The sequence below is a fragment of the Plodia interpunctella genome, chromosome 5 (assembly GCF_027563975.2).
Source record: "Plodia interpunctella isolate USDA-ARS_2022_Savannah chromosome 5, ilPloInte3.2, whole genome shotgun sequence".
Taxonomy (NCBI): domain Eukaryota; kingdom Metazoa; phylum Arthropoda; class Insecta; order Lepidoptera; family Pyralidae; genus Plodia; species Plodia interpunctella.
Genome location: NC_071298.1, coordinates 7,337,233 through 7,350,391, shown reverse-complemented (window position 1 = coordinate 7,350,391; position 13,159 = coordinate 7,337,233). Strand labels below are relative to the sequence as shown.

The following is a 13,159-nucleotide window of genomic DNA, read 5'->3' as shown; positions in this document are numbered from 1 at the left end:
ATAAAAATATATAAAATAAACTGTTTTTTTTTCATCCTAAATACCCTCATCGTAATAATCCAAGCGTAATATCCCTCTTGCATCTTGAGCTACTAGTCTTCAGTGCCCAGGGTAAGCTTCATTTTATACAGAGTACATAAACATAAATAAATAAGTACAACCATAATTATATATAATAGTAAATACTAGTTTTTGTCCGCGTGAATGTACTTAGTTTGTTTTTCAATTTCAGGAAACACACCTTAACATTTTCAGGACAAACCTATTTATTGTGCTGTATTTAAAATAGGATCTACTGTAAGATTACCCTGTACAGATAAAAACAGCAAAGTAATGTCCGTTTGAAAGCACAGCGTAAAAGCCATCTATATCCGTAACATACATATGTACTGCAACGTCGTATCGTGGCTTCAACAGCTAAACGCGTTATTATATTGAACCTGAAGGGCACTGATCGATCCAATTCTAATAATCAGTCCACAGACTTCGGGTGTATAGGCATGAGCAGTAATAAACAGTGTAATTTGGTACATAGTACTTAGAAAAAACTAGTTATGGGACCTAGCCAGATTGACATTTTATCGTAATCACTTATATTTCAAATTTCAACAAAATCCTTAGCGCCGTTTTCTAAAACGCGATCATTAAAATATAAATTATTCGTTCTAATTATATATAATAAATATAGTAAATAATTAATGTATATGTATATATTAAAAACTAGGTGGGTAAATTTTACCTACGTATGCTTCTAAATTATCTATACCCAAGAGGAACTTTGATTAAGATTAAACTAGCCCCAAAGTAAGTTCGAGACTTGTGTTATGGGATACTAACTCAACGATACTATATTTTATAACAAATACATATATAGATAAACATCCAAGACCCGAGCCAATCAGAAAATTATCATTTTCTATCATGACCCCACCGTAGTTCGAACCGGGACCTCTCGGTTCAGAGGCAAGTACTTTACCACTGCGCCACCGAGGTCGTCAAAGAATAAATAATGAATAAAATAATGGCTTGTTTCTAATCTATGGTATGCTAAAACTAGCATACCATACTGCTTGTTGTAATATCGATAATTATGTCGAGGTAATGAAATTATCGATTGTTAATTATATCGAGATAATTAAATTATTGATAATATCGATAATTTTGGTCGCTAATATCTAATTTATTTAAATTTTAATGCAAAAATATGCAGTTTACTGAATAAGTGCTTCGCTTGTTTTTTACATAACGTACACACAGCAATACTTCCTTATTTTTGGAAGTAACTCCATAGCTTACTTCTTTTCATTTTAATTTAAAATAATACGCAGTGCTATAATAATACACTACACTGCCAGAAGAAAAACCAAAGAAAATAGAAACAAATCAAGTCATGTTTTTGTTTGCTTATATAAGGAAAGGCTAATATTCAATCAAAGCCCTTACAGACATATCTCCTTAGATATTATATCAGCCATATCTCCTTAGATATGGCTGTAAAGGCTTTATTATTATCGTGAATTATCGATTTTTTTAGGATATGGTATCGATATTATCATATCGTTATAGCGCAAATATCCTTAAAAATGTCATATTTGCACTATAACGATACGACAATATCGTAGAAATATATTGTAGCTTCGATATTATCGGTTTGCCGATATATATATATCGTTTCATCCCTAGCTAAAACTCCAATCCATCGAAACAAAATGGCTGACTGCCTTTGAGAGTTTTATAGAATTTTTTTCTGTAAAAAAATTGTGATTATTTGATACAAAGTGTTATTCAATAATATTTTTTCTAACTTACTGTTCTAGGTGAGGTTTTCGGTGTGAATAAAGATGTTATACTGATTTATTGCCATTTAGCTAAACGTAAGTACATTGTACTTGTTTGTTTATCCTTTGTAATTAAGTTTGTGCTTAGAAAACTGTGAATTTAAATATAATGTTCACTATAAAACACATAAAACATGTAGTTTCGATAAAAGGGTGGTAATATAATACATTACAAATACTGTTGTAATGATAATGTAAAATAATGTACCTAAGTAAAACTAACGAACTTATGGGCGCGCAATTGCGTTGTTTGTTTACGTCTCTTCATAAGGCTGCTCCAAAATAGTGATTTTTATATTTTGCAATTGAATTAAATTAGTGGTTAATTAAAAATTAATTATCTATTTTCCAGTTTATCTCCAGAAAACATGTCTAAACGAGAACAAAGTGAACGAAACGAAAGGAAGTTGGAGTCTAGTGATTACGAAAATCTCATAAATCAACACAGTATTTTCGAATCAACGAGAAATAAAAATCAAGAGCTACCAAGTTTCCCAGGATTTACCAATGCTGAAACTCAAACAAAACCTAGTGACTTAAAATCCCAGTCACAGACTAATTTAGGTGCTTGGCATTACAACCCTTGGTGGATGCTTGCAAGTACATCAAGAAATATTCCATCACAAGAAGACTTTTCTGAAAGCGGAGAAATGGAGACAAAGGTCAAGGAAGAACCTGGTGGTGCTGGTACTCCAGACAGAGACCCTTTACAAACTGATATTGACCACTTTGCGACAAGTACACCTACACCACCAGTAGGATTAGACTCTTTTTGTGATGATTGTTCTGATCCATTTTGTGACTCCAGTGCTGCCATTTGTAGAAAGCTTTTTCACTGCCCTCATTGTAGGAAAAGCTACCCTACTATTTTGGAATTCAACACACATTTGACAGGTGTCCATCCAGCACAGAAACCATTCAGATGCCAAATATGCTTGGAACCTTTTTATAAAAAATCACAGTTACGGAGACATTTAGATGCTCATCACTCACGCAAAGATGTAAATAAATGTTCTGTGTGCTCCAAGTACATCAAAGATAAAAGTAACTTACGTAAACACATGCAAGTCCACACAGGTCGAGTTCCACAGAAACAATTCAAGTGTGACCTGTGTAACAATAAGCGTTACATGTCTCTCGACCGTCTCAACAATCATAGGGTAGTCTGTACTGGGGAAAAAACTTTGAAATATTGTGACATGTGCACCAAAGTCTTTGATAATTCAAGATCACTCAATAGTCACAAAAAGGTTCATGCTAGAGAACTAAAATGTGAAAATTGTGGTGAACAACTTCGATCCCTTGAGCAATTCACAAATCATAAAATGCTTTGTCAAGGTGCAGCATCTGACGCAGCTGGAAGCCTGGCTAGCTCTTCTAATGCTAGTGGCACTCCTGTGAATAGATGTTGCACACAACCTGGGTTATGTGAGCATGACAAGCCAGCTTACCTGAACATACCGGGCTATGCTGCCGGCAGAGTACTAGATGCTACACTTTCATCTTTAAAATCGAATATGAACTGATAAGAAAACATACTGATACTATTGAAATAAGTTTATTTTAAAACATTTCTTTTAACAATATTACCAAATAGATCCTTCCTATTAAAGTGATAGGATGGACCAAATAGATAAAACAATTACAGTTATAATTTTCAGAATTGAGAATTTCACAAGACTGATGCAAATATCCCGCCTCACGACTTGCTTTATTATTACCATTTAAATTTAGATTTTAGTTTGTAGGATAATACATTAGCTTAAGCAGTTAACTGTTTAAGTGTATTCATATCTATTCTAGTTAACTTTAATGGTGTAATATTTTTGTTGTCTTGTGAAATGACATTCCATCATAAAAGTTAACTAGCCATGGATAGTGTTCCGCCTATGACATTAACTGGTAATACATATGTGTACACTTAATTTGTTAGTTGCATTTTATTTTGTAACTTAATACACATAACTTGTTCCACAAGAACAGCTTTACTAATTATTAGATATCAGAACAGGCATGTGAGGTGTAAATTTGTGAAATGTTACAAAACATATATTTTTATTTGAATATAAAAGTAACTTGACTGATTTAGAGAAATATTTATGTGCAGTATTACATCATTTTTTATTTTTCTATTTTGGGGAAATTTCTGAGAGCTACCTACATTATTTTTGTAATTCTTAGTTTTTAATCTTAGATTTATTATTAAGGATACTGATGTTAGTAAAAGGAGGCTGTACAATGAGCATGCTTTGTTCCCAGTGCTCTGTAGTACTATTTACTCCAAAGATGTTATAGTTTCATACATGGTGTTAGGGTGTTTTTCGAATACTACCTAGAAACAACTTGTATAAAAAATTAATATTTGTTTTTTTAACCTTAGATCTAAATAAGTTAAGTAATGTTACTGAAGTGCAATGAACTATTGGCCAAGCCTCAAACATGTTAAAGGAAGTGATTATAGGGAATGTTTGTTGTGTTCTCTGTACCCATAATATTTATTCAAGTGTTACACACTGATAAATTATTGCTACAATTTATAATATTATGGAATAGAATAATGTTTACGAATATGTAACATGTATAATATGCAATCATAAATTTAAGAATTGAGGCTATATTCAAAGTTTAAGCCCTTATTTAATGATTTATAGTGTTACATACCTAATATATATTTATGGTCAGTTTTTCATGAGGATATTTTTGTTTAATTTTTTTTATTTTCTTATTTTCATAGAATTAGATTTTTTTAATACTTAACTGAAAATCCGGATCTATATTTATTCATGTTGTTATTACAAAAAATAACTTTTTATTTTGAAGCTTTTAAATTATTAGTTGTTGCTATATTTACAATTGTTTTCAACTCTTATGAACTTCTAAGTATATTTTTATAACAATAGGTTTAGGTCTATGTTTATATATTTAATTCTTTATGTATGTATTTCGAATTCGTGCTTATATTGCAACTTCATATTTACGAATGAGCAAAATAGAGCACAAGCAACATTTTTTTTGTCAAATGTAATTTTGTTGAATTTTAATTATGTTGTTACATTTATTTGGAACAACTGCATAATGTGGTCCAATAATATCTTGTGTCCGCTCATGCATGTGCCACAACACAGTAGTGGTCAACCTTAGTATAAATATTTTATCATATTATAAATAAGATGGAAATGTAAAAAAAAAATATTTTTTATTATGGATAATACATAGTCGTTAGTACTAAAATCTGTTTTTGGGCATTTATATGAAGTACAGATACTTACCTAGTAAAACTTATGTGGTTATTATCTTGAAGTTAGCTACAGTGCTTTGCTAATTCGTTCGCCATCGCCATGCGCATATGCATAGGTACCAAGGCACCAAGACTTCAGTACTTTTAGCAAAAGTGATTAAGACACTTCACAAATTTTGTATAAACGCCCCAAAGCAAACACAGAAAGTACCAAGCAATTGTAACAAAAAAGCGGTGCCTAAGCGGTATAGATGACAATAACCTGCTAAAATCTTGTCATGTATAGTAACTGTCGCCGCCAATTAGGTAATTACTTTTGTAAATACCTTTTGAAATTGTATGTTGCAATGTGAAATAATTCGAAGGTAGATTACCTATTTATTAATTTTCTTAGCATGCTAAAAAAGGTTTAGTGTCTTGCCTTTTATACATATACTATTGAATTGAGTGATGCGCACTTGATTTTATAGTGTCCGTAAAATATGTCTGACTGAAAAAATAATAACAGTAGTTAATTTTAAATTTTTTTACTTGCTATGAAATGTCACACACAAGGTTTATACAGACGGGTTATCCTGCATGGGTCTCAATGCAGCGGGTAATAGTTGCAAATTTCAATGAATTCATTTGGATAGGTTGATCTGCTGTCGACTATATGCAGTTTTTTTTAAACCGTATAAGCTAGAAAAATATCCTCAAAGTTGCGCTGGTTTGTGTCCGATGTGGAATTTAAATGTAAATGCTAAATGTTTCTATTTATTAAAAATTCATACAATGCATTTATATTCTATATGAATTTCGTGACTTGCCTGGCGACTGTACCACAGTAATATACAGCAATAGAGCCGAACATATTTTTTATTTATTTCCACCGACTCATTAGTACAAAAATAACAGAACAGTAGCAGATGCTAGCTCCACCATAGACATCAATAATGAGAGCGTCACAGTTATTCGTAAAATAAAAACCAATAGCTACCTAACTAATATCATGTCTTTGTAGATTAGCATGGTATGTAAGTTTTTAATGCACCTAGATTTAAGAAAAAATGTGTTCATATGAATTTAGTTATATATTAGAATATAGTTTATCTGTTAGTGCTGTAGGTAGACTGTAAAACAGTAATTCTGCTGTACTTCGAAATTTATTTTTTCCACCGAAATTATTATTATAAGATATCATATTTTGAGAGCCCAATTGAAACAAGTTTATAACTATCAATCATGTACGCTAGGTGTATGGTGGGAGCAGTTGTATAACAAGTACTACTACCTCTGTTACCCAATAATTTTCAACAAAATCGACGCGCGCCACTTATTTCTACATAAGGTTGTGTGGTTAGTATGCACGCATTTATCATCGAATAAGTTCGATTTGATAGTCGCACGCGATAATCGTGAGCGTGTTCGTCGATAGCCCTGTACCCCTTTTCTATTATTAGCTACCAAGCTATAAAGTATTATATTAATTACAAATATGTAATAGAATGGTACCATAAAATTTCACCAATAAACGATGTTTCTTTTCTGTTATACAATGTCTTATTTATATCTACCGATCCTCCAATAGTTCCCTCTACAATCCCAGTCTAATATTAAGGCGAAATTCTTATGTTTGTTACTTCTTCAAGCTCACACAGCTGGGCCAATCTTTATGAAATCTGGTATTGAGTAAGCCGATACCTTGGACTAATACATAGGGTAAAATACGATTCCCGTATGATTTCAGGAAGAGAGATGGCTACAGATGAAAGAGATAGCAATACATGTCTTTTTCATCCATCTCTCTACTTCGATATTTCCGGAATCCTAAAATTTAGGGATCTTCAAGGCAAGATTGAATAGGCATTATTTGAGTTTGTGTGGCATCAATATCTTGACGTCATCTCTGCTTCCAATCAGGCTAGATTGAGGTTAAACGCATCAAATTTCTATCCCAACGAACATTATAAATGCAAAACTAAGTTTGTTAATTCTTCACGCGTTATCTACTCCGCATAGACCATGCTACTCCGTTAACCACTTACTTCCCTCGAGGACAATTTTCCGCAGTTAGGCCTCTTGTCTGGGCCCTTTCTGCGTGCGGAGTTTGAGCCGCTGATCATTCCAGCCAGCGTATCTGGATTTCCCAGGAACTCTTCTCTTGTTGATCCAATGACACTCCAATAGGAGGTGGTTTGCAGTTTCCTTAGCTTTCATGCATGCTCTGTACAGTGGGCTGTCTGTAAGGCCTAGGGTGAAATGGTGTTTGTTTAGTACACTGTGACCAGTAATGATTCCGACCATGATACGTAGATACCTTCTTAGTAGTGAGATCAGACGTCTTGAGTAGCGACTGTCCCAGTCAGGTAGTGCTTTCCTGGCTTATCGACATGTTTTAAGGGTCTGCCATAATTTCGTTTGTTCTTCGCTTATACGTGAGCGGATCCAGGAACGAACGAAAGGGATCGGAGCCATCGGCAATGGGCCCACAGGGGTGCGGCTAGACCCCCTCCTCTCAAGCTCGTCTGCTGCATCGTTGCCCGCAGCGAACTGCTGTGACCTTTAATCCATTTTAGGGTGACTAAGTTATACTTACAGAGGTTTCCAAGGAATTGTGGCAGTCCAGTATGAGTGCAGAGTCCACGTGGGCACAACGCAGGGCGTGTAGGACGGCCGCACTGTCGGACAGTATTTCGATAGACATATCTGTTACCTTTCTCCTTGTAATTTCCATTGCTGCGTAGGTAATTACTATGCACTCTGCTTAGAAGATTGAATTTACCATACCTAGTGGGTGCTGTATTTTATATTGAGGTTCTGAGAGAACACACCCGCACCTACACCTTTTTCCGTCTTGGAGCCATCAATGTATACTCTCACTTTGTTAGCCCCGGAGCTATCCGAAGCTTCCTCATGTATCTTGTATTTCTTATCAAATATGAACTGTTTGCCGATTCGGTCATTTATGGAGCCCTTGAGGTCTGCCGCGTCTAGGGCCAATGATAGAATGCGTGTGTGTGTGAGGTGTTCCTTTTCCAAAGACCAGGGTGTGCAATCTTATGACGCCCACCTATGCCTTCATGTTTTATATGTGTAGTGGTTTAATATCGAGGATGACCTCTAAAGCTGAGGTGGGGGCTGTCCTCATGCATCCGCTAATGGGTAAACAGACCGTTCTTTGAAATTTCTGTAGTTTGTCACTGGTAACAGTGCAACTGTTACCAGTGTGGTTCTGTGCCACCAGACAGACGTGCCATAGGTGATTGCGGGGTGTATGACCGTCTGAAATAGCCATTTCATGATCTTTGGGTTTATGCCCCAAGTTTTGCCTACTAGTCTGCGACAGTCCCAGAGATTAATGGAATCTTATCTTATTAACTACGTTAACCAATCTTCTATAAAATTAAGAGTATGGAGAGGAATATATGGTATCTACCATTCATACCGGAAAAAAACTGTAGTTCCCGTAAAATTTGCGAAAAACCTGTATTCTCTTAGTTGACGCTAAATGCGTTGAGTGAATTTTAGTCGCGCGCGGTTGATCGTTTTTTAACATAAATTTAGAGAGGTGCCCCGCGCGCCTTATTTAATTTCCGTATGCACGCGACAGTAACATAGTGTACCTACTTGTGTATAACCACAGACCATTTAGCCTTACGTGTAACCCATGTATTCCCATTTACCATAACCCATTCTCCCCCGCGAAAATTGGCACAAAAAGAATTGCAAAACCCAAACCTCCACGTAGTACCCATGGAATTAGTCGAAGTACTTACTGAACCCATGGTTTTACCTCGTATAGCTTCATGCTGATTGCACTTCATACTTTTTTTTTTACAAATCTGAAAGTGTCCTTCTTTCTCTTGATTCGTTGTATGGAGATAGTTGCAAGAGCTGACGTGACAACTATAGCCGCGGGCTGTAGTTAGTCTCTCATCTAACATAAACAAACCAGCCAGCTGATTTACGGGAAGCCAAATCAATACATCAAAAAATAGATATTCTAGATGGTTTATTCTTAAAAATAGTAAATTTAAAGAACAACCCGCCCCCTCTTGACTGCGGCTTTGACAATTTTTGACTTTTTTTCTTTCTTCTTCTTGCCAATGTTCTCCTTTCGCTTTTTCTGCCGTTCTTCTTTCTTTTGTTCCACAGATTTTATCCTATTTTCCCACTGCTTTTTGCTTTGCTTCTTTTGTTGTTCCTATAAATAAATATTCTTATTAATTAAAAATTCATATACTTGTACCTAGTACTTATAGATACTGAACATGTTCCAATATTATTGATAGGAAACAGCTACAATAAATAATACAGCTTTAATATTCAGTTTGAGTTCTGGCAACATCATTATGTAAAAATGCATAATTGTAAATCAGAGGCATGTCCTGCCCTAGGCTATGACCACTCCATATCCTAGCTGACAGGCAACAATAGCATTCCTAATGAGGGTAAATGTAAGGATTGTGGCCTGAAAACTATAAAATTTTAAATTATAAATGACCCTGGGCTTTAGGGCATCACAGCTCCAAATGTAGCCAGGAACATGCAAAGATGAGAGACTGACTAATGTAAAATAGACATAAATAAATAACATATTCCTTTACCATTCGTTTGATAGATTTTTTTAATAAAGTGGGATCATCTTTAACTTTTTGCCCTTCAGCTTTCTGTAAAACAGTCTTCCATGCAACCTTTTCTTTGACTTCTTTAGCTTTACAGTCTTCTGTTTCTTCTAGTTGACGAATTTTTTCCTGTTGTTGTTTCAAATTATCTAATATCTTTCTTGGATCCTTCTCACCAGATTTGTGATTCCTTTCTGTAAAGATAAATAACACCACCTGCTGTTAACAGTTTTATACCCATTAATCAGTTTTATACCCAACATGTAGAAAATTCCTTAAATTTGAATTGTCTATAGATAGATATACGAAGGTACTAATATTTATATTATACTAGCAGTCCATCCCAGCTTTGCTCAGATAAAATACAGTAAAGTACAAGATGTGTACACATCTACACCTTCCTTAGTAATGGCACTATGTATTGGTGAAAACCACATGAATAACCATACAATAAGTTTTTAAATTCACACAAACAGACAGACGCGGCAGAGGGCTTTGTTTTATAAATTAGATAGGATTTCTATAGAAATCCTTTTTATATATATATTACACAAAAGAAAGACTGATACCTTTCCGACTATCACTGGCAAAATCAAATTTGGAGAACACCAATTTTCCATCGTTATTAAAAACTGGTTTTGCAATATTTGCTTTATTCTTATTATCTGACTCTACTTTCTCAGGTTTTTGAGCATTTCCAAAAGGTTTGACATGATTTTTGTTTGTTCTTTCTCTTTTTTTAATTTTCTTGTTGAGTTTACTGCTAAGACTCTTTTTAACTAACTTAGTTTTCAATGTAAAATTATTCTGTGATTTAATCTTTTGTAATTTCTCTTCTAATTCTGCAATGTTTCTTGCTCTTTTTGATACTTTTTTGTCATCTATATTTTCTTGTGATTCATGCACCATTTCATAATCAGCATCACCTTCAATGTCAACTGAAATAAAAAAGAAGTATTTTAATGTACCTATGTTAGGAGCCAGACTGGCTGGAATAATCAGCAGCTCAGACTCCACACACAGAAAGGGCCCAGACAAGAGGCCTAACTGCGGAAAATAGTCCTCGAGGGAAGGATGGAAGTAATAAACCAATGTTGATTAAAATTAATATTTTAACTAGCGTCTCATTGCAGTTTTAGCTCGGGCAAAACCGTAACAAATTATACACCTATACTTTCCTCAGGAATCACACTATCTATTGGTAAATCGTACAAACATACCATACATCTGCCAGTTTTAGAATTAACTTGTTCATACGGACAATATGTAAGGATACGAACCTCGAAGTCAGTCTGTCTGTCCAGAAAAAAGAAAGAAAAATTTTATTATAAAAACCTTTTACTTTAATGATTAATTGTCTGGACAAAATTTTATAATATTTCCTTTGAATTCAACATCAATAGGTATCGTAGCGTAGCTTTGTAACTTACCTCGAGTTGGTATGGATAAAAGGGAGAATACATTTTTAACGAAAGTTAATTCTCTAGCTAATTCGGCTTTTATTTGTTTACTTTTAAATATTTTTTTATGAGTCGACATGCTGATATCAGGCATTTAACGATAACAATATGAAACGTTGCGAATGATAAATAATTAATTAAGGCACTTAAGAATAATTTCTAAAATTAAGTAGTGTTCACCGAGTTATTTCCACAATAAAAAATTACCATGCGAGACTAACACATAACCTCAAAGTCAAATGAATGAATAAAATCGGGTGAAGGAGGGGTCACTTCTCTACTTATTATAATGTAAAGGTGCGCTTACACGAGGGCTAAAATTGCTCGGCGACACGAATGGACCGAGCAATTAGTGGAGCAATATAATAATTTCAATAAATTGCGGCAAGTATTTCGGCGATATTGCTTCTAATTGCTCGAGATATTTCATATCGCTCAATGTATGCAGATACGAATTGCCGAATATCCATTGGACTTGGAAATTCCAGGCAATTTTTTTTATCTATCTCGTTTGCACTTGTTTGTTTTGTGGCTTGCCGTCTTGGTTCCGCGGGGAGAGCGAGAGGTCGGGTGGAAGTAGGATTTGCGAAGAACTTCTGCGATAGCTCTGCATACAGTGGGTACGAATAGTGCAATATAACTATCAGAAATTCTAAACAGATACATTAAACTTTTGTATGAATCCCCAGTTACCAGGAATCGAAGGGTTAAAGCAAATTTTGTTGATGCAGAAATTGGTTCTCTCATATTGGTCGTCTGTTTCGTAATTAATGGCTAACTTTATTCAAAGTCTGTCCGTGACATTCTAGTAAAGTTTTTGAATAGGTATAGATATTAAATTGCTCGTGTAATAGTTGCGCCATATCGCTCAATATTGTATTGCGCAACATTGACGCTTATTGCCGTTGCTGTAAATTTCTGGGTGTAGTCGTGACGTCATAGTTGACGAGTATTAACTGGAATCGAGCAATTTTAGTTGACCGTGTAAGCGCACCTTTATGAATGAGTGAACGACCCCAAAGAATGCATTGCCAGCATATTGCCAGTGCCAGCTTGACAAAGAAAATAGTCAAAGATTTTGGATAAGGGCCTATAGCTATTACTACTACACCGCTAATATTACCAACAGAAAAAGCATGAGTGACACGTTGGCATCCATGCACGTTCGTGCAGGAAAAGGGCATATTACGCAAAGCTCAGCGCAGAAGGCGCTACTGGTACAACTAAGGTACACAAACATTGCCAATAGAGGCAAAGAGCGCCAATTTTCAATATTGTTGCAGATATTTACGACAAAAAATACCTTCTTCGCAATCGTGGTGCGAGTTTAAAGGAAAAAGGAAGGATTTAATGGATTATCCTAAAAATAATAATACTATTTTAGGTTATGTTCTGCATCATTTGGTCAACTGTGTTATAAACTGACATAAACTTGATTTTGACTGAAGATCTTACCTGTACGAAGTCCATATTTTAATAAGTATTCACGTGTAAAGTGTTCCGAGCTTCTTTTCGACCGTTTACTAGCTCGAAAATTTTACAAAGTGCGGCGTATCCCCATGGTTTTCGAAGATTTTTTATCTTATGGAAAACGATTTTTCTCAATATTTCGACACCCGAATATGCAACATTGTTATATATTTTCACAAACGAATGCTTATATAATGAAAGGATTATTAAAGTACTCTAAAATAAATCTTTTAATCGACACAGCAAAAGGCGGCAAAGGTTTTGTGTACCTAACATTTTATATTTTTAAATATTTTTTTTGTATTAAATACACATTTAAAAGAACATTTCATGTCTGTGATTAAATGTTACTCTACCTACATAATGTAACATTTAGCTACTTCTAGCAAACAACATTATACATGCATTGGAGTTCCTTCTGGTTAAATAATGCACATAAAGCGAAACATTTTTCAAAAGTTCCACCTGACATTCCTCTCAAACCCTAGTTCAATAAATACCGCTCCATCCACAAACACCCCACTTCTACTATTATTAGAGGGTCCG

The 13,159-nt window shown here is 34.7% G+C and overlaps 2 protein-coding genes across 2 annotated transcripts; one reads left to right on the top strand and one right to left on the bottom strand.

Annotated features, from left to right (window-relative positions):
* The first annotated feature begins 1,712 nt into the window (after positions 1-1,712).
* LOC128670112 (zinc finger protein 680-like) lies at positions 1,713-4,640 on the top strand. Its single transcript, XM_053745504.2, has 2 exons — positions 1,713-1,874; positions 2,191-4,640. Exon 2 carries the CDS (start codon positions 2,207-2,209, stop codon positions 3,362-3,364), a length of 1,158 nt encoding a protein of 385 aa, XP_053601479.1. The 5' UTR covers positions 1,713-1,874; positions 2,191-2,206; the 3' UTR covers positions 3,365-4,640.
* Positions 4,641-9,053: 4,413 nt separating this feature from the next.
* Surf6 (Surfeit 6) lies at positions 9,054-11,380 on the bottom strand. Its single transcript, XM_053745747.2, has 4 exons — positions 11,114-11,380; positions 10,253-10,621; positions 9,666-9,877; positions 9,054-9,262 (listed from the first exon to the last, which is right to left on the bottom strand). The coding sequence occupies exons 1-4, from the start codon at positions 11,235-11,237 to the stop codon at positions 9,092-9,094; spliced, it is 876 nt and encodes a 291-aa protein (XP_053601722.1). The 5' UTR covers positions 11,238-11,380; the 3' UTR covers positions 9,054-9,091.
* Positions 11,381-13,159: the final 1,779 nt, after the last annotated feature.